Source organism: Vigna umbellata, chromosome 4 (assembly GCF_029865625.1).
Source record: "Vigna umbellata cultivar VRB3 chromosome 4, Vumbellata_1.0, whole genome shotgun sequence".
In the NCBI taxonomy this organism is placed as follows: domain Eukaryota; kingdom Viridiplantae; phylum Streptophyta; class Magnoliopsida; order Fabales; family Fabaceae; genus Vigna; species Vigna umbellata.
The window spans coordinates 12,804,121-12,826,565 of NC_142168.1; the positions used below are offsets into that span (position 1 = coordinate 12,804,121).

Below are 22,445 nucleotides of genomic sequence, written 5' to 3' on the forward strand. Positions count from 1 at the left end.
CAACACTTTCTTATTTCAATACATATATGTCTCGAATGTGAGACTATATATTAATAATGTCTTATAATAAGTAAGATGAAATTTACATCAATTCAAATATTGTAAATTATAAATTAACAATGTCTCTAATCAATACAAGACGGATACTGCGTACCATAAAAATAATAAAAAAAGTAATCGTAATAAATAAGTAAATAATAAACATTATATTTAAAATATGAAAAGTATTATAAAAAAGAAAATTTGCGTGAACAAAATAATTATAAAAACATAAAAAATAGAAAATATAAAGTAATTACTCTAAACTATGATGAAGGGCAAGAAATAAATATTTGACTAACAATGTAAAAATATAAAGCGACTTATAATTATATTATATAAAACTTCAATATATAATTTTATCAATGTTATAGGTTAATGTTTTTGTATTATCATAGTGAATGTATAATATGAGAAGAAACAAAGCATTCATATGATAAAACTATAGACATAAAAGAAAAGTAGTTGCAACTTGAAATTGTTGGTAAGAGGGTAACGTGTAGGAAAAAGTGTTGGCATTACGCGTGTCTCCCATTTGTAATTAACAGTGTTAAATTAAATTGACCGACCTATGATCTGGACCAATAAGTCAATGGGCCTCATGCATCCTAATCCATTAGGTTCTTTGGATTTGGATCGATTTTCTTTCACTAATCTTCCAACTTCTCAACTATATTCATTCACTTTTCCCTCTTCAACTATTATACCTCTTTTTCTGTCAAATTTCTAGGCTTTTTCTTTCTAATCTTTCATTGTCAACTCAATAGTTTTCTAACAAATTATGATTTGTGGGGTTTTTGTTTATGGTAGAAACCGTGTTTGGGCCAAGTCCATCTTATTGGATAATTGAAGGAATTGGATTGCATTGTTCTGTAAAGCACCCACCTTCTCATTTAAGATCCTAATTAATCATCGATACTTCCTTAATTGCACCCATTTACTGTAAACAACTCATTTCAAAACTTATATTTCATTTAAATATATATATATATATATATATATATATATATATATATATATATATATATATATAAATACTTTTGTTAAGTAAATTAAAATTTGTACTATATACTCACATGACTAGGCACCGAACATGTGAATAAAGAATTAAACATGTTAAATCGAACTATCGATCAGGTAGGTGAGAAGACTGATCGATCATAAACTCTAAAAGATTTTAAGTATAATATACAATTAAATTTATAGGTTAAACATATTTATCAGATATTAGGTTGTGATTACGGTTGTACTAATCATAAGTCTATCTCAAAATTTATAAATAAGGATATGACTTAAGAAAACAAATGGTTATGTTTTTTTTTTTTAAAATAGACTTTCAGATTAGTGTATTTTCAAAATGTCTAACTTTTTTACCATAGTGGACTCACGATATATAACTACAAAATTGGATATTACTTTATTTTCTACGAGACTGTGTGTTTTTATTTGTAAAATATATACAAAAATCACCTATTTTTTTGAGAAGTGTGTTGTAGATGTAACTTCTTCTAAATATTGTTTTTAAAACATTTATATGAATAACTAAGAAACAATACATTAGAATAAATTATCAATGTACTACTTTGAATTTTTATATCAATTAACTCTAACTTAAATTACATCCAATTATTAATCATAAACGTTGAATTATTTTCATTGATTACAAGCATGTTATATCAATCATTTATAATTTCCACGTGTATCTATTTGTCACCTTAGATTATCTATTTTTAGATAATATACAAATATTTTAAAATAAAGTAACTTTATCTTATACATAATGTCACTTGTAATCTTATAATAAAAGTTGTTTAAAAGAAACTACATCTCTTATTATAAAATGAAATACAAGAGATAATCTTATGATGTAAGTTTTTTTTTCTTAAAAAAAATATAAATTTCCTTTTGGATGAGAAAACATTTTATATATAATTATTATATATACAACTCACTTTATAATTATACTAATAATTTATAATTAAATATTGATATAAAATTTTACCTATTTGTTTATTTGAATTCTATAATTTTTATTTTTTTAATCAAACATCCAACTTTCAATAATGCATGGAGACTCAAAATATTGGAGCTTTTATGAAAACCAGTATTGAACAGTACTCTCACACTTCAACCTTAGTTACTTTACTAAGAAGCTTCAGGGGTGCATGTGTTCCTTCAGGACGTGCCAATCATACAATGCCACGTCACTACCACGATAATTTAACACAAATATTCAGCCAATGAACAAGCTCCAGTTGGCACAACCAGATACTACCTGATCAGTTTTCTCTGCACCTTCTGTACATTATTTATGCCTTCGAGAAGCTTAGGACAGTTCAGATTCTCTGAGGATGGAAACATCACAGACTATACACGTGTAGGGTGGATATAACATGACAAATTCGGCAACCCTACATATTCCCGTATTATATCTCTGTTCCACCATCTCTCTCACACACTCTAAACCTCATTATTCGTAAATCCCACACACTTTGTTTTGAAGTGAAACGAAGAGTAGCTATCAAAGGAGGAACGTCTCTGCCACCGGAAAATAAGTCTAAGGAGATAGTCATGTTTCCATTTTCCAAACCTTTTATCTTCTGTAAGCAGTTGCGATCGCGAATTCAATCGATTCCATTTTCTCATTCTAGGTTTTTTATTTTTGCTATTTTTATTTTATTTTACATATGTTAGTTGGATCGACATCCAAGATTTTTTATACGATGGAGTTGATCTTCTTTTGATTTTTGTGATGCAGTTGATCGAGTTTACCGGGTTTGATGGTGCGGTGTATTGGACGTGGTGATTTGCATTACTCACTGTGTGGTGACACCGTCTATTGCTGAGTCAGATTATACTTGTCTTGAAACATCAAGGAGAGAAATGGTAGGTTAAAGATTCTAATAGACTGTTTGCATGTGAATGCTGGGTCTGATATCTGATTTTGCATGATGGATTGTGTAATACTCTTGCTGTGTCTTTTTTGTTTCTTAATTATGTGAGGTTACTTGAAATTGAAGTATTCATTCTGGAGTTTTATGCACTTGATTAGTTATTTGTTTACTCAAATTGTTGAGGGGGTAGCAATGGGGATCTTATATAACACTTCTGTGAAATTGAGTTTCAGTGACTCATACAATTGTTGACACCGAGTGCTAATCAGAATAAAGAACTTGAGCCTCATATTGTAGTTTATTTGGTGGTGAGGCGAGAGAAGTCAATTTCAATTTCATGGGGAAAGCAATGCAAAACTTAGTTGCTGCGGAAAAATCGTGCTTTTTACCCATTTCCAGAGGAGCCACCAGAATTTTGAATGTATCCATACACTCTAATAGTCTGATACTGTATTAACTCGGGATCTAAGTTTTCTATTGCAGTATAAATGTAAAATGTCAACATTTTGTGCAATCTGTTAAATGAATTAGGAATTGCATTTTGATAATTTGTCTGTCTATTGTTTTATAATGCTTGGTGTCATTGTAAGGGGTGACCACGGGTCTGAATCAACCCATGAACCCAATCAACCCAAACCAAACTAATAGCAAGAAAGTGGTTTGGTTTGCTTCTTGGGTTGATGAATTTAAATTCTGAAATAACTGATCGAACATGATATACTATTATAAATCTGTTGTTAATTCCCTTCTCTACTGTCGGAACATCTGCTGACCACCAACTTAAAGTCGCTATCCAATTCCTGCTTTTTTTAACTCAAAGTCCTAAACAATTAAAAGGGTAAAACCAAATCTAACCTCTCTCTGTTGAATGCCATGGATACCAACTCCAGAATCCTTTTGCTCCTCTCTTATGTCACATCCTGCCCTCCTTCCATGAGGATTCTTATTTTTTATTATTTGACCTGGGTACTTGATTTCAACAAATGCAAACGTCAGGTTGTTTTGGTATGGGTTCTTAACAAATTTGGTAGGAACCTAACCAATCCAAACGATATGAATTACTTTTCTCTAATATTTATTAACATTGATAACACTGAAAAGTTTGCAGTTAACCTTAAGAGGTCATAGCTTTTATGGCGAACATCCAAGTAAATAACAATAAATGCAAAGGAAACAAACAATTCAACAGGTTTAGGGTTTGAAGAAAAAGATATAGAAAACTACATCCAATTAGGGACTTTTTAAATTCTAGAAAGGGTAAGAAATTTCAGCTTTGCCTATAAAAACGACATCGTTTTTAAGGCAAAAGTGGATTTTTGCAGAGTCTCACTATAGCACTGGTACAACCACTATTTTGTAATCGTGGGCCCTTTCGGCGGCTATACGAAAATGCACCACACCACTTTTCAACATGTGCCAAAAGTTAATGATCAGAGCAATGAGATATATAAGTAAACATACCATAAAATGTAAGATTAGGAATACGCGTTTTCAGGCTATAGCTGTAATAGTACCTATTGAAATGATGAACGAAATTTGTTTGTGGTGATTTGTTCATTAGAGAACATATATAGAGGCTCTAAGTAGAAAGTGAATATGTTGGTGCATAGGGGTTATTTATTGTTCTTGTTGTTGGCAGCTTTGCTGCATGTCTTAGCCACTTGGTGCTTTTGACTTTTATTTTTCAGTTTAGAGGGAGACCTTATCTCACCTGGTGGTTGTTTCACTGTTTTCTCTCAATATTTTTTTTTTCGGAAAGAAAAATTGCTTGTTACCAGCAAGCAATTAATATTTTTGGCTTAATTTTGTGACAATGAATTAAAGGGAAAGATTGTAACTTGGGCATTTCAACTATTAAATGGAAAAATATTTTGTGGATGCCTATTCAGTTTATAGATAAGAAACTATGGGAAATATTGATCAATTGAAGCATGTTTGGGATAATTGACATAGTAATTTACATGACATGGAAATTTCGTTTGATTTGTATGATTAGATCTCTTGGTTAATAAATTGCTGACCACTCTTTTGATGTTTGTGGTTATATATGGAATGAAGTTTATTGTATCAGTAAAATTGTCTGTTTATGAGTTTTGATTTCTGGCTTCTCTGGTTTATATCAATCAGTTTACTTGTTAGATGCGTTTCATACCAATATTCTCTATATCTTCATTGGTATATTTTCAGGTTCTTGTCATTTGAATATGCTTATAACATAGGAGCATATTCAGTCAAAAATGGTGGCTATATTAAACTTTTATTCTTTTGTCTTCAAATAGGATGCATCCATTGGATTCACTTAGAGATATTCCCTGGCAAGTATTCTGTATGGATTATATTTTTCATGTTGTGGAGTGAACCTGTCCCTGCTTGCTGCATATCTCACCCATCCTTTTTTCCAGTGCTTCTACATGAGACTCCTTAGGGCATCTTGGTGGTCAGACAACCAGATGATAAAAATTAAATTGAAGAAAAACTCAGGGATTGCAATATCATCACAGAAAAATGAATATATGCAATCACATAGGGACTGAGAACCACAGGGTCTGTCCTCTTGAGGACTGTTGCTTCTTGCTGAGAGACCCCAAGCCTCATCTGTAATCCTCAGCTATACAAAACCAAATGCCTTCATTACCCACTCTCTCCACTAAATAGTATATGTGTATGCGCTTCTGCTGCCTTCCCATAACAAATTTTCTTTCTCCAAATGTCTTGGATTATACAAAATTTGTTTCTCACTTGTACCTCCTACTCTAATGAGCTGGACACATTCCTATTTTGTGGTGGATCTTACATCTTATCTCTTAATACATATTTCATTAATGAATAAACAAAGAAAAAGTAGCAGCTCATGTCCATAAGATGCAATGCCCAAAATTGCGTTGAAAAGATATGAATGACTATTAGCAGAAGGTCCCAAACAGAAATGTATTTTTCTGGATTTATATGATAATAAGTTTTCTCAGCTGGAAGGTCAGTGATATTTAGGCTTTTAGGAAATGTATTTCTGACTAAAATATCATGCATTAAGGCTAGTTACATATTAGACTTTCTAAATTCAAGGTTGTAGCATGTTTGAGAATTTCACTCTTTTGTATTTAGAGAATTCCTAGAGTGAAAATGTATTATGTTTGTGATAATCAATATGTTTTTCTGTTTGAATGATCTTGATGCGGAATTTGTTTTATGGATACAATAGATGCTATATTAAAAGTTAAAGAGAAATTTCTGCTATGATCTTTGTCTTTATGTCTTCAACGGTCCGTATTTTTTTCATTATTGCAATTTCTGTCAAATAAGATAAACATACTAAGCTGTGAACTTCTGCAGTCCTACCAGCATAAAAGTTTTTGGATGCCACGAGATGCTGGCTGCATGGCTGAAGAAAATGTGGGATATGAAAATTCTTCCAGAATTGAACCCAAACGTAGTCATCAGTGGTTTATGGATACAGGTGAACCTGAAATATTCAGCAACAAGAAACAGGCAGTTGAAGATGTAAGTGGTAGGCCAATTTCAGGAGTTTCACATGTGAATGTTTCCCAATGGGACACCAATTCAGGATTTCACTGTGTCACAGGTCAATTTTCTGACCGTCTTTTTGGATCTGATCTTGCTAGGACAGTGAATTTGGTTGATAAGAATGTGCCATCTATTGTTAGTGGAAATATAAACATGGGAAGGAAGGAATTTGAGCATCAATATGGTAATGATCCTTCAGTGGGATTGTCAATATCTCATTCCATTGCGGACCCTTCATCATGTCTCAATTTTGGTGGCATCAGAAAAGTTAAAGTTAATCAAGTTAGAGATTCTGACAATTGCATGCCTTCTGCATCCATGGGGCACTCCTATAGCAGGGAAGATGATAGTACAATTTCAGTAGGTGCTGGCTACAGTAAGAATGATGGCAGTATTTCGTTGGGTCCTACTTATAACAATAGAAGTGACAACACCATTGGTATGGGGACTAGAATAAATAGCAAGACTGATGACAATCTTCTTTCAGTGGCTCACAACTTCAATAAAGCGGATGGGGGTTTTTTGCTGATGGGCCACAATTATGGAAAGGGAGATGATAGTATCTTATCAATGGGTCAGCCCTTTGACAAGGGAGATGGAAATTTCATATCAATGGGTCAATCATATGAGAAAGAAGATGGAAATCTAATATCTCTGAGCACCTCATATTCCAAGGGGCATGAGAGTTTTATATCAATTGGTCCAACCTATGGTAAATCAGGAGAGAATTTCATTACTGTTGCTCCTTATGACAAGGGTACCGATCATTTAATATCAATGGGTTCAACATATGATAAGGTGGATTCAAATATTGCATCAACAGTTCCATCATATGACAGAGGAGATTCCAGTTCTTTACCTGTGGGTCAAAATCACCATAACAAGGGTCAGAGCAGTACCATATCTTTTGGAGGTTTTCATGATGATCCTGAAGCAAATCCCTCTGGTGGAATAATTAGTGGCTATGATCTGTTGATAGGAAACCAAAACTCAGCTCAAGGTTTGGATGGTCAGAATGATCTGACTGAAACAAACACTGAATCACTTGTAAATAGCATTCCAAAACTTAATACTAAAAATGATATTATTGTTAAGAACAAAGAGCCTAAGACAACAACCAAGAAGGCTCCTACGAACAACTTCCCTTCAAATGTCAAAAGTTTGCTGTCAACCGGTATTTTTGATGGTGTCCAGGTGAAATATGTTTCATGGTCACGGGAGGTAAAGTCTGTTTTAATTTTTTCTAACTTTATTTCTGAGTTTTTGTACGTTATATTTTGTCTTAACAGTTTGAAGAATATGCTTGGCAGAAAAGTCTTAAAGGAATCATAAAAGGAACTGGGTATTTGTGTTCATGTGATGACTGCAAGCAGTCAAAGGTTGGCATTTGAAATACTTACATTCTGATAATCTGCATAACCGAAGTGATTGTACTCATGTTAAATTTTATCATGAAGGCTCTTAATGCATATGAGTTTGAGCGTCATGCTGGTGCCAAGACAAAACACCCCAATAATCACATATACTTCGAGAATGGAAAAACCATCTATGCTGTTGTTCAAGAACTGAAAAATACTCCTCAGGAGATGCTTTTTGATGCAATTCAAAATGTGACTGGCTCTACCATCAACCAAAAGAACTTTCGAGGATGGAAAGGTAACAAAACAAGAGTTTTCTTCAGTTTGCTTAGTTATTGTTAATAACACCTGGATGATGATGATTTTGCTTCAATTATCCGTATGTTTAGACATAAATACAACACAAATTCCTCAATCTATCTACTTCTAATCTGTTTCCCTCCTTATCAGCATCATACCAAGCTGCTACTCGGGAGCTTCAACGTATTTACGGAAAGGATGAAGTGATAATTCCATCATGAGTTCAGTTTTCTTCTGGAAAGCTCAGAACAGTGGTAGATATGTAATCTGTTTATAGTGAGTGATTGGCAGCTTGATAGTTTAGAAGACTGTTTAAAATTGGGAAGTTTTAGCCGATGCTTCTTGTAGGAACTTGATTGTTTTTGTTTATGGTAATGAAGATGTCTTTTCGTGGTTCGGTGTCATTCTTTCCATCACAATCTGCTGATGTGTTGTCACCTTTGTTCAATTGCTTGCAAGCCATGTTCCTTAGAGAATCTTTTAAGAGATTTCATCCAGTAGGGTTGTCATGTCAATTTTGCGGGTGGTAACCCATCCCATCCATACTATGTATGAAGTTGAATAGAGGTTATTACATGGGAGAGAGGAAATGGTATATTCATGTTACGTGTGGAAATTTGACATCAGTTGTTGTCTGTCTGGCGTTGTGAGCTTTAACTATGTATTGCTTTATAATTTTTTGCTTTAGGTATATGCATCTAACGTCTTTCCTGTAAAATGCTAAGTGCTAATATTTCCCAGAAGTTTGAACAAAAATAAACCATCATTTTAGTTCACGAAAATGTAAAACGTTGATACATTAGCTTCTAAAAAACTAAGAAAGCTTTATTTAAATATGTATTGAGTGCGATTCATCGACTTATTAGTCTAAAATTAAAAACAAGTGATTTAAGTAACAAAATTAATGTTTATACACTTTCGAGCATACAATCATGGTCTCCAACCTCGTTTTGGACTGCCAGTGATTTACACCTTATTACTTGATGCCGCATCAAAGTAATATTTATTTTGATAATTGTTAAATCCTTATACTGTAAGTTTTAAAATAAAGTTCACGAGCCAGCGTCGTCGACTACCCCTGCCTCTGTAGGTAAACATTATGAACTGCGGCTCAAACCTTATGCCATGACAATATCAACATTCATTCCCAAAAATTGGCTGAATTTTATTCCCAAAAATTGGCTGAATTTTTTTCTATCTTCTATATTGTTTATATTGCAGGTCATTCCAAAAAATTAACGAGGTCATATTCAAATGGTATATTTGTTTCTCGATACGTGTTGAATAAGCTTTATTTATTGTCTATAAAAAACAAGATAAGATTTATATATTATCATGTAGAAGACATCATGTTCTAGTAAATTGTTGCAGATCCCCAATGATTGAATTGGTAACCAACGTTATTCAACTTTATAGCTAAATAAAATAAACAACAGTTTGATCAAGAGTAGATTTTGAATCTGAGGTGTAAAGAGAACAATTGTGAGGGAAAACTTATTTGAAGAACTGTTGATCATGATCCCGAGACTATAATGCCAAGGCATGCCTCTGGAAAATGAAATTACATTGTCAAAAAATTATTGAAGATCCATTTTCAAATTACAGTATAACAAAATGTATAAATATGAAAGCCTCAGTACAAGCAGCAAGGAAACCACCTTTGCGTACCTCTTCGCAATAAAATAAAAATGTTTGAGCATGCAAATATTGAAATTTAGCTTAGCTGACATTTCGTGAGGAACCAAAAAACCAAAGGTCAAAACTCAAGCATATGTATGAAGTCACCTTCCTTCCACCCTTATGCTGATAAAGTAAATCAAATGCATTATTATCACTTGAAAAATGGATGCATTTTTCAGTAAGGGAAATCAATTGGTTCCTGTTGAAGGGCTTTCTCAGCAATCTCAGTCTGCTCCTTCTGGTGAACCTTGAGGAAACCTGTGGCTGTGGCTGCAGATGGAGCACGACCAATATATTTCACATCGTCATAACCTCCTCTATTCACAGCTTTCATTGAGGATACAAGTCGGGGCAAAACGTAAGTGTATCCACCCATGTTCATTGGCTCTTCTTGACACCAAACAACTTCCGCATCTATATGAGAACCAAAACAGAATATATGATTTATTCACAAAACAACATGACTCTAACAAATATAAAATCTTTCTAAAAGGGTGCACAAACAGATATATCCCCCTATTAGTTAGGCCTCTACTTAACAGCAAAATCTAAAATTATCTATCTCTGGATGAAACTATTTAGTGAAAGACTCATCAATAGAATTAGGAAATTTATACAGTTCCTACAAAAGAAGCACAAGCAACCAAAGACAATATAAATTATACCCCATTCAGGACTTAAATATGAGAAATAAAAAGAGCCATAATTTGAAGAAAATTTTTCTACTTCTACAAATACATACTTGGATATCGTTTAAGCTCTCGTTGGACAAGGTCGTAAGGGAAAGGACAAAGCTGTTCCACCCTACATATTGCAACATCCTTTGCTTCAACCTTAGTTCGGTGATCATCAAGTTCATAGTAAACCTGCAAGAGATAGTTGAACTCTGTAATTTCAAAAGGCATGTAATTGAAGTACGACTTAAATATGGTTTTAATAAACTCCACCAGATTAAAGACCTTAGAAACCATTTAAATTGATAATAAAAACTGGTTTCGGGCAACTAACACATACCTTTCCAGAGCAAAGAACTAATCTCCTAATACCCTCCTCAACATCTGAGTGATAGTTTTGGTCTTTTATGAGACGCTTAAATCTTGTTCCCTGTTTGTCAAAACCTGGGTGGCCTTGGACGTCATCAAACTCAGATAAATTTGATCTACAAACCTTACTACGAAGCAGGTTCTTAGGGGACATTACAATGAGAGGTTTACGGAATTCTCTATGTACCTGCAAAAACAAAAAGCAGCAGATTATGAGGAAATAAGGATCATAAATTTAAGTGAACAAGGGACCACTTAAATCAAATCATTGTTATTAAATAAGGGAACAAAGCTCTCCTTATCATGAAAAATCAAGAGCTCTCTCAACACAGGAAACAGATCAGATGGCTAAGAGCATGAAGGTCAAGGTCAACAATCACCTCCCTCCCAGCTTCCTACAGTGGTGTGGTTGGAGGGACCATTGGAAGATACCAAAGGGCGCTCAAGAAAGACTTATTCGTATATGGTTTTAGGTGATGAAAAAGATTATGATGACTGTAGGGAAGTTCAAAAGAATAGGAGACAGATGAGGAGCAGGCTGAGCAGTCATGGTTAAAGAGTACTCAGTACATGCCTAAACAAGTTAGGTGTGATTCATTCACTCATACGAAACCATATTATTGAGTTCGACAATGATTTGGATATTTACTGGTTTGGCAATAGATCTTGGGCGTCTAATATGAATATCTGTTACCAAAAAAAACTAAATTTATTTTACCAACCTGCCTCCTTAGAACATGGAAAAAATTAGCAGGAGTTGTGACATTCACAATCTGCAAATTACACTCTTGAATCTGTTTCCGAAGAGTTGGATCCATCTCAGGGATAACATGAGGGTTGTCATCAGCCATCTGCCATGAAATTAGTGAACATTTGTTATTTCAATGACATTCAGATAAAATAGGGAGATGGAGCACATACAACAAGACTAAAAAGCAGTTACAAAATGGACAAACCAAGATAGCATTGTTTATGTTAATGGCTTGGTTATACAACACTTAAGATTGAAAAGAAATAATTCTTGAGGGCTTGATTGATCCCTCTCACAATCTTCTATTTATAAGAATAAATTGATACACAATATAATCATGATAAACAAGGTAACCCTAGACACAATATAATCATGATAAATAAGGTAACCTTAGACACAATATAATCATGATAAATAGGGTAATCCTAGACACAATATAATCATGATAAATAGGGTAATCCTAGACACAATATAATCATGATAAATAGGGTAACCCTTGACACACTATAATGATGATAAAATAGGATAAATATCCTAACAACAATCTAAATTTCACAAAAAATATCTCCTTTTTAGTTTTCCCTTCTGTATTATAGCCCAGAAGTCTGGTTTCAGTTTGAGTGTGGGTTCGGTATTATTACCATTGGCCTGTCCTTGGTACATGAGGCTAATATAGAAAGGCGAAATGAGGAGAGTTTCTGATCAATCTGTTTGGTTTATAGGAGGTTCCTGAGAACGTAGGGAGTTACAAATTTCTATTTCCCTACTTACCCTCATCCACTTTTTGTTTTCTATTAATATTATTTTTATAAAACATTTTCACTGCATACTTTATTTATTTATTTTTAATTTATATTTTCTTTTTTCATTTTTTTTGCAATCAAACAAAGAGATTTTTACTTTTTCTTCACTTTCTTTCCTATTTAGCTCAGCATAAAAAATATACATATTTACTCAGATCCTATCTATCCATTTTTTTTTTCAATTTCCTATCTTTCCATTTTCTTTCTCAAAACAAAGTATCCCTTACATACATTGTAACTATGCACAATGAGTATTTATAGGGTAAACATAACACAATAAGAAGATGCATACTGATAAGAACCTTGAGAGATCCACAGCACAAAAGTTAGTCATTATAGTTGAAAGCCCAAGGACTTGTCAACAAAAACTAGAATCCCATGCCTCCAATATAAAACTTAAGTCTCATACCTTGCAATTGAATCTTACATATTAACTTTTATATCACAGTGTAACTTATTTCAAGTTCACGTATCAATCTCAAAGCACACCATATAAATAATAGTATGCACTAGAACCACCACTATGTTTGTCATCAATTACATCAACCAACACATCTAAGTGCAGACATTCAAGTGCAGGGCAAACAATGGCAAAAGTTGGCAAGCAGATTCCCATTCAATAAGATGGGACAAAAACTCAAAAAGTATTCGCATAATATATTAGACTATAGATTCACAAAAAAAAACCTGAAGAAAGCGTTCCAATCTTGCACTTGAATGCTCTGGACCCTGGCCATCATAACCATGAGGAAGTAACACAACAAGGCCAGTCTGACGGAGCCACTTAGCCTCACCAGAAGCCAAGAAATTGTCAAATATCACATGGGCACCATTAGCAAAATCACCAAACTGAGCCTCCCAAATTATCAATGAATTGGGATTTTCCATTGAGTAACCCAATTCAAATCCAAGAACACCAAACTCAGAAAGAGAGCTGCATAGTTTTTTTTAAAAAAAAATCTTAGATAAGAACCAAAAACTGTAAATTATAAATCATGGATTAAAATTTTTTCTGTTTGTAACTCTTAACAGGGTTTCAATGTATCAGGTGGATTATACTGCCATTTTTATAATATTTTAAGATTCAATCTTGACACCCAGAAGGCACACAACAAGTGTTTAACACTTGAAGAACAAATTCATGAATACAAAGCACATTAGATGTTATAAAACTAAGTATATTGACAAAAAAACAGTCCAAAAAAATTGTTGATGGTTTACAAAAAAATTCCAATTTATTAAATACAATATATGGAATACGACCCACATTCTCTACATCACTTTTTTTATTAATCAATTCAAACAAAAATTCAATACAGCGCACAAAAATCAAGCTACAAATCAAAATAAACTAATATAGGGAGGATGGGGCGAGGGTTGAAAGCAATACATATTATACAACTATAATTCAGTGACTAAGATCAATCAATGAAACAAAATTAGAAAGCGGATCAACAAGGCACCGCAAAAATAGATTTGGAAGTTTGAAACATCCATAACATCCGACCATTACCAAGTTAACTGTAACGTATTAATCAAAAAATGAGAAGCTTAAGCCTCATGGATGACTAAGGCAGAAGTAAAAAGCAGAAAGAGGCAAGACAATTAATTATATGTAAATAGAAGAAATATTACCTATTGCTAACAGTAAACATCTCTTCATCTTGGTTCATTATAACATGGTCAAGGGGACAATATTTATCCCCTGTTTTCTGATCGTGAACCACAGCATGCCGGTGACTAAAAGTTCCTCTTTCAACATCCTGACCACTTAATCGAACATGGTTGCCTTCAATAAGCAAGGTGGCATAGGCAAGTGCCTCAGCAAATCCCCAGTCAATATCTTCCCCAGTTTCAATCATTTGAGCTCGTTGTTCATAAATCCTCTTCACAGCTTTATGAGGTGTGAAATTTTCAGGGATGGTCGTGATTGCTTTCCCAACATTTTTCAAGATCTCTGGTTTCACACTGCATGGGATAGACCAGCCTTCAGCATTTTAGTTAAAAAATGAAAAAAACATTAGAACATAAAGAATATAAATTTGTTGTACCCAGTGTTTCGGATACGTGAAAGCTGTTCAGGGGACTTGAAACCAAGCCAATATGCTGAAAGCCAATCTCTTCTTTTTGGAATGTATTCTTTGCTAGCCAAAAATTCTTCATTTAGAATGGATGTGACCTTCTTGTGTATCTTATCAATTTCTTCTTGTGACAGCTCCCCTGATTCCAAAAGCTTCTTCTCATATATCTCAAGAGTTGATGGATGGCTTCGGATTACCTATAAACCCCCAAAAGTTGCAAATTGATTAGCTAGTATAAAAGCAATATGCACACAAAAAGAAGAAAAAAAAACAAAAGGGCGAACCTTGTACATCTTAGGCTGAGTGAATGATGGTTCATCAATCTCATTGTGGCCAAATCGACGATAACACACCAAGTCGACAACCACATCAGAGTGGAAAGTCTGGCGCCACTCAGCAGCAAGTTCACAGGCATGAACAACTGCTTCCACATCATCACCATTCACATGAAAGATGGGAGCATCCAAAGCTTTGGCAACATCAGTGCAATACTGTGAAGACCTGCCAGACGTTGGATCAGTTGTAAATGCAACCTGGTTGTTAAACACAATGTGAATAGTCCCACCAGTGGTGTAATTTGGAAGAGCACTTAAATGCAGAGTTTCATAGACCACACCCTGTCCAGCAAAACTTCCATCTCCATGAATCAACACACCCATGTTCTTGGTTCTATCCAAATCATTTGAGTAATACTGCTTGGCACGAGTTTTCCCAACAACAACTGGATTCACAGCTTCCAAGTGACTAGGATTTGCCACCAAAGACAAATGAATCCTCTTGCCACCCCGAGTAGGCCGATCGTACGAAGTCCCCAAGTGATACTTAACATCACCAGTTCCAGTGTAGAGTCCAACTTCACCCTCAGGCTGAAGACCACCGCTAAATTCGCAGAAAATCTGTCTCAGCGGCTTCCTAACCACATTTCCCAAAACATTCAGCCTCCCCCTATGTGCCATACCAATAACTATGCTCTCTACCCCAAGATCAGATGCTCTATCAAACATTTCCTTCATTCCAGGAATAAGAGTCTCTCCACCCTCAAGTCCAAACCTCTTTGCAGAGGTCCACTTGGTGGCTAAGAAGTTCTCAAACAAAGAGCTCCAAGCAAGCCTATCAAAGATAGCCTCGCGCCTCTCCCTATTAAACTGTGTATGGGTGGGGGTTTCAATCTTGTCCCTAAGCCAATTACACTTATGACGATCTGCAATGTGCATATACTCATATCCAATGCTTCCACAATATGCTTGTTCAAGCCTTGTCAAAATGGATCTAAGGGTTTGGACGGGGCGGTTCTCGGACAAGAAACCAGCCATCCTCCACACACCCAAGAAGAATTCCCTATCAAGATCAGCCTCAGTGAAGCCATAGAGTGCAGGGTCCAAATCCTCAGGAATTTCCCTTGTTTCCAGATTCAAGGGATCCAGCTTGGCCTTCATGTGGCCATTAACTTGGTACGCCCTCACCAGCAACAACAATCTCATACTCTCCTGAATTGTCTGACCAGAAATCCCAGGTGAGGTTGAGGCTTGCCCCACAAAGTTCCTGAAGAAATTATCCCAGGACTCATCAACACTGTTGGGGTCAGCCTCCCAAGCCCTTTGAAGCTCTTCCAAATACACACTGCTTGTGCCATCTAAGAAACTATCAGTTAACTTCGAAAGAGGAACCGCTCGTGGAATAGGTGCAGCTTGTGCCTTTGATTTGAAAACCGTACTGTGGAAGCTTCTGCCATGTGATGATGTTGACGACGATGGAAGGACCCTTGCCCTTGATACAAGATATGTGGATCCACCCTTCGAAAGGGTTCTCCTGATTGCATGTTTTGCTATGCTTGTTCCAGCTTTAAACCAAGCCATGCTTGATGATAACGCCTTTCACTATCACCGATACGATTCTATCCTCAACACATCTGTGACAACCATACATACCCAGAAAACAGTTAAGCCAAAAATTATTTTTTTAAATAAAATTAGAAGGAAATAAGAATACCCAGAAAGAAAAATGCGGTTTGCATGAGAATTTACATGGGATCGAGTGTAGGACGAGAAAGGGTTCAATTGTGCTGTGAATGATTGGAGTGTCGAAAATGGATAAATATTAGGGAAATTGAAAGAGAAGAAGCCCTAGTTGCGTTGATGCAAAGCGAGTGAGAGAGGATTCAGGGTGTCTTGCTATTTTGTTGGGAGATTGGAAAATTCAACGCTTTGAATAGATTTAGGTTTCTTCTGTCACGTTGGCTGCGAATTCTCAATAGTACGAGTGAATGTGCCTTGTGTCCCTTTCTTTCTTTTCTCTCCTTTTCTAATTTTCATGCTCCTTATTACATTCTTCTACTTCATTATCAAATATATTTTATATTATTACCATTTATTATTATTTGCAGCTGAAAAAGACTTTATTCGAAAAAATTTATTGTAAAACTAATTTTAAAATGATTAATTTTGTTTGAATATTAAAAGTAAGTTTTATATAAAAAGACTATATAAAATTATTTTTAAATGATCATAAATTAAAATTCTTTAGATTCATGAACAAAATTCGTTTTCAGAAAAAAAAAATATTTTTATTCAAACCCAGTTGATACCTAAAATAAATGAAATTGAAAAATAAAAATAAAAATAAAAATAACTATCATGGAGAAACATATGTTTAAATGGTGTTGTGATAACAGATTATTTTATTCTACAAATAGTTCATTTGAAAATATTTTAATTGATTTTAGCAATATTTCAATTCAAGTAACCTAACCGTATTTGATCAGAAGAATATTTTTTGAAGTCAAACTAATTTAATGAATTACTAATATTCAATTTCAGGTTAATTTATTACTAACATTTTCATAGTGACGTTGAATCATTTATTTTATTTATTTTCTCAGCTTCTCTCTTGACGTAATCCTTTTTTTCCTTAATCCACTTGTTACTTTCTCTTTTACATCTTTAATTGATTTTAACATATTTTATTCTCTTATTATTTCTTATGGATTTTTATTTTTTTAGCTATTCTTTCTAGCTTCCCTCTACTAATTCTTATTATATTGTCTTGATTTTTAATATTGATTTCTTTTAGTTTGTTGGAATCAAATCTAAATTTAAAATCATCTATTGACATCCTAACAAGTGTTTTATGTTTATTTTGCACTTATTTTTATTTTGCCAATTGTTCTTGTTAAAAAGAAATCTCTAAAGATTAATGGGAAATCTTGAAATAATCCATTTTACCAACAGTTTTTTATTTACCACACAATGTTGAATTCTCCACACTGAAATTATTAAAGGAGAAATTTATGTTTTATTTAAAGATCTTATTGCAATTTTTTAAAAATAAAGTAATGCATTATATAATAAATTTAAAAACACATACTACATAATAGTATAAAAAAAATTACAATTACTAGTGGGTTTATTTGAATTATCCAAACTTATTTTCTGTCAATTATTTAAAAATAATAATAATCACCTCAAATTTCCTAATTTCTTCATTGTATCTTTTATTCTAAAGATACTTTTGAAAGCCTTGCACCAGTGATCCAAACATTCACTAAGACAAGCATGACTGTTTGGAACATTATTTGCAACAGATAGAATTATTTCTAATAATCAATCTCAATCCAATCGAAGGATAATTTCTTTAAGAGTACAAATGAAAGAGAGTCGAGTAAATGAACTAATCACAACAAATCCAACAACTAAGTAACTGAAACTTTAAAACACTAACTTCAAAACACAATCTTTGCAGTTGGGAAATACAAGGACAAATACATGCTCCCACTTCTAAACTCACCAGAATAACTATAGCACCCATATAAGGGCAAATGTTGATTGAATCTGCACCCTCTAACCCAAGATTCAATTTTTTTCATGAACCACAGCAAGCAGATTTTTGAGCAGCTAGACCCCCGCCGGCAGCCTCTGGTTGGTTAATCTTGATAGTCTGAGGCTGAACCACAAACAAGATACTATCATCATTCAGGATTAAGAAAGAAACAACAATTCCATGCACTTTATTCAAAAGTTAGAATTCAAACTCCCCTAGATATTTCAATGGTGAGATGAGTTTAGAAAAACAAGAATTTGATGATGGAAATCTGTCTTTCAGAAAAGAATAAAAATTGTGTTAAAATGAAAGACAAAAATGTAAAATACCTCGGACTTAGAATCTGTGTCGGCAAGCCTTTGCTTAATATCTCTTGCTATTGAAAAGAAAACCTCTTCCACATTCATGTTTGTCTTTGCACTCTGCAAGAGATCTCCCAATATAAATATAATGAAGTCAAATATTTTATTACGTGAAAATGTTATTATCAAACAAGCTCAACTCACGGTTTCAAAAAACTTGATACCATACTCATCAGCAAGAGCTTGACCTTTGGAGGTAGGCACGGCCTAGAGGAGAAAAAAGACCATTTGTTGGAATACATGGAATATAGACAACATTAAATTAAAGAGATAAACACATAGAATGTTCAATGTCATAGCACTATAGCAGGGAACAAATTTGGCTTGAGCAGAGCCAATCATATATCATCTGCTCCAGCCAATCAAGTTGTTAGATTAGAAGTAGATAGAAAAGGAGCCTCCGAGGTACACACCCTTTTACTTTCATCCATATCAGCCTTGTTGCCCACAAGTATCTTGTTTACATTGTCAGAAGCATGTTGTTCAATGTTGCGAATCCAATTCCTAATATCTTAACAGATAGAAGAAAGATATATTAAAAATGAAAGGAATGAAAAATGGAAAAAGAAACTTAACCATGAAAAAGAATAATTTGTCCTCATAATTCAACCTAAACAATGAGAAAGACAGTCCAAGTGAACAAGAGAATGGGGGAAGAGGGGAGAGAAGAAAACACATTTTGAAGGGTCAGCTGCAGCTTAAAAGTAGTATATGTGAAATATTCTCATTCGTATACTGGTCCATAAATAAGTACACAAAAATATCAGAAGAATTTGAATGTGAAGGATATTACTGTTGAAAGATGCCTCATCAGTGACATCATAAACGAGCAAAATGCCCATGGCTCCACGGTAATAAGCTGCAAAATCAAGTAGCATTGTATGAAATTTTTCTTTCATAAAAAATATGAAGGATGAAATTAAAATAGGACATTCATCCAAACTCAAATGACAGTAAATTCTGATCAAATTTATTAGGCAAATAAGTCAACCAGGCTATTAAACTAAAGTACTCTGCCTTCTATTTATGCACAAAGGAAGGTCACGTTGACTTTAACTTTATAGGTTACGAAATGCCACTAAACTTCTATGCCTCCTTTATATAAACTGAAATTGAAATGTGTTTAAGCTTCAAACATATTCAATTAGCCAGGTTGCAAAAGTCAAAACAAATACCTGTGGTAATAGTTCGAAATCTTTCCTGACCAGCTGTATCCCAGATTTGTAACTTAATGCGTTTGCCATCAAGTTCAATGGTTCTTATCTTAAAATCAATGCTGCCAAATTCGTACATAACATGGTTTTATCCATCAACAAAAAAATATATTAGCTTCCGTGAAATAGAGAGTTCGCAGATAATAAGCTAGACTAAATTGATACCCCTGACATTAGAGAATGGTGTACTAATAAGTATGATGTTCGATAAGTATGACATGCAGCATGAAGTCTAGACGTTTCATTATAAGTGAATTGGGACAAATATTCCAGGAAGTCTTATTAATTAATTGGAAGACAATATAGTCAAATAGGACAATATTGTAGGCAGCTTTATTAATTACTTGGACTAAAATATTGTCACTGCCGATTGGAACATTGATACAAGACTCTCAGATAACACATGACAGTAACCAGCAGATCCTACAGCATTTTCACAAGAATAAGAATAAACCAGCAGATACTAACCCAATGGTGGTGATAAAGCTGGTCGTGAAGGAACCATCAGAAAAACGCAAAAGCAGACAACTTTTCCCCACACCTGCAATTGTTACAAGATAGCTATCAAAAGAAGATAAAATGTTCGAGTGAAATACAAAAAAGACAAACAAGACACCAGATCTATATGCACACAATCAAATGCATAAATACATAAAAACAAACTTCAATATGCATATTTGTATATTTCGAGTTCATTGTTCAAATATATTTTATATTTTGGAGAGACTATAATATTGAATGGACCTTCACTTGTGGGATGTTGCACTTTGCACACTGATCAATCTGCTTTCGTACACTTTCACTTTTTAAAATACTAAAAAAATTAAAAATTTTAACATTCCAAAATAACTACCACCGACCAGATTTCAAGAATTTTTAGATTTAAACTGTAAACCTATTATTATAAAAATCATTCGTCAGCCATACTATAGTCTGCATGCTACCCATTACCACATCAAGCATATCATTTATAAATAAAACATATATTATTGGAACCCCTTCTTTCTCCATAATCTTCCACAAAGTTTCTCAGACCACCCTAAAACAACGGCAGTTTTTCTATATCAATGATGCAGGCCTTCTTGTTTCATTATGTATAATTAAATTAAATCCAACAACAGGCATATAACCTCTGCGATTGAGTTTCCTGGCATAAAACCAAACTAATATAGAAGTGTGTCGTCTTTAAACATTATTTAGGACTATCTCATTGGACAACTTTGGACCTGTTAGATATACTCCTCCATGAGCACATGTAGAAGAAAAAAACAAAATAAAATTCCAGAAATTAAAATCAACTAATGCACTGAAAACTCATTTAACTTCTACAGAAACTGATTTTAACTTACCTTAAGTTATTTTTAACTTAGGGAAAAACTTACTTCATTTTAACTGTTCTCATAAGTGTTTAATATGCATATCAAGCTATAACTTTACTCCGTACACACTTGCAAAACTTCACTGCCTATATCATCAAGTGCCATCGCTTTTTCTTAGATATTGTCAAATATAGCAATCACGTGTCAAAAGAAATGATGCTTCAAGCTCTCAACAACATAAGCCCACATCACATTTAACAACCAAATTCCGAAATAAACAAACAAGAAGCTTAACCATACAACAGCTTTCAATCCAAGTAAAAACACAATCATAATTCAAAACCAGCAATGAAGCATCTCCAAAACAACCCACCACCAACCCTTTGGCTCTAGAAACAAAACACCCAAACCCCACAAAAAAAAAGGAAAAAAAAAAACACTAAGATCTGAAATCTGATATAAACCCATTTTGTTGTTTTCTTAATTTTACAGAGACAGAGAGAGAAAGGGAAGGCACGATATAACTAACCGCTGTCGCCAATAAGAAGAAGCTTGATGAGGTAATCGTAATCGGCACGTGCCCTCGCAGGTGGTGCTGCCATCGGTGACCACACGATAACAACAACAACACACGCAAATTCACTCAAAAAGATCCTCTCTTTCTCTCACTCTCTTTCTCTTTGTGGAGATAACTGTCGAGAAAACGAAAAGGGTATGCGAGATCGAAGAGAGGATCCAAATGGGTTTGGTTGTGTTGTGTTGTTCTGCTTTTGGTTTTGGTTTTGGTTTTGAGAGAGTTTTGGGTTTCTTTTCTTTGTTTCTTTCTCTCCGCGTATGCTGCGTGGCCCTCTCTCTCTCTACACTGTCACAGTTTCCGTTAACCTTAAAAAAAAATAATTATTTGTATTTGTATTTTGTAATTTAAGTTTTTAATGAACCTGTGTCCAAGCTAAACACACAGATGGAAATAATAATAATTTTTGAAAATATTTGGATAATTAGCAGTGCTAATAATTGAACTTGTCAACCATCATTAACAACTGATAATGTTGATTCCAATTGCCAATGGTGACCAAGCTTGTTGTTACTAATTAGATTAGATTAGGAAAATAATTTGGCAAATGGTAAAATAATAATTGTCATGGATAGTGACGTGGATTGATTGATTATGTGATGAAAAAGACTAATTAATCTAAACATGACAAAGTAAACATAATATAAAAATGTGAAAATATAAATCAAACAATATTTTTCAAAAGTCAA

The 22,445-nt window shown here is 33.9% G+C and overlaps 3 protein-coding genes across 5 annotated transcripts; 1 reads left to right on the forward strand and 2 right to left on the reverse strand.

Moving 5' to 3' along the window:
• Nucleotides 1-2,479: 2,479 nt before the first annotated feature.
• LOC124838929 (uncharacterized) lies at nt 2,480-8,517 on the forward strand. Of its 3 annotated transcripts, XM_088113498.1 has the most exons (7): nt 2,480-2,641; nt 2,798-2,925; nt 5,213-5,248; nt 6,264-7,676; nt 7,766-7,834; nt 7,913-8,111; nt 8,264-8,517. In XM_088113498.1, exons 4-7 carry the CDS (start codon nt 6,288-6,290, stop codon nt 8,332-8,334), a joined length of 1,728 nt encoding a protein of 575 aa, XP_087969624.1. In that variant the 5' UTR covers nt 2,480-2,641; nt 2,798-2,925; nt 5,213-5,248; nt 6,264-6,287; the 3' UTR covers nt 8,335-8,517. The 3 variants fall into 3 exon arrangements, with proteins under 3 accessions (XP_087969624.1, XP_087969622.1, XP_087969623.1); XM_088113496.1 differs by lacking the exon at nt 5,213-5,248; XM_088113497.1 differs by lacking the exon at nt 5,213-5,248 and having other exon boundaries at nt 2,483-2,690.
• A 1,064-nt stretch (nt 8,518-9,581) lies between these two features.
• LOC124843235 (uncharacterized) lies at nt 9,582-16,752 on the reverse strand. Its single transcript, XM_088112382.1, has 9 exons — nt 16,496-16,752; nt 14,756-16,380; nt 14,442-14,668; nt 14,026-14,358; nt 13,078-13,324; nt 11,559-11,687; nt 10,808-11,023; nt 10,536-10,659; nt 9,582-10,207 (listed from the first exon to the last, which is right to left on the reverse strand). Exons 2-9 carry the CDS (start codon nt 16,325-16,327, stop codon nt 9,969-9,971), a joined length of 3,087 nt encoding a protein of 1,028 aa, XP_087968508.1. The 5' UTR covers nt 16,328-16,380; nt 16,496-16,752; the 3' UTR covers nt 9,582-9,968.
• Nucleotides 16,753-18,057: 1,305 nt separating this feature from the next.
• Nucleotides 18,058-22,048, reverse strand: LOC124843229 (ras-related protein RABE1c-like). The gene is made up of 8 exons (XM_047319922.2): nt 21,712-22,048; nt 20,332-20,404; nt 19,825-19,925; nt 19,443-19,508; nt 19,063-19,160; nt 18,794-18,856; nt 18,617-18,709; nt 18,058-18,410 (listed from the first exon to the last, which is right to left on the reverse strand). Exons 1-8 carry the CDS (start codon nt 21,782-21,784, stop codon nt 18,330-18,332), a joined length of 648 nt encoding a protein of 215 aa, XP_047175878.1. The 5' UTR covers nt 21,785-22,048; the 3' UTR covers nt 18,058-18,329.
• Nucleotides 22,049-22,445: the final 397 nt, after the last annotated feature.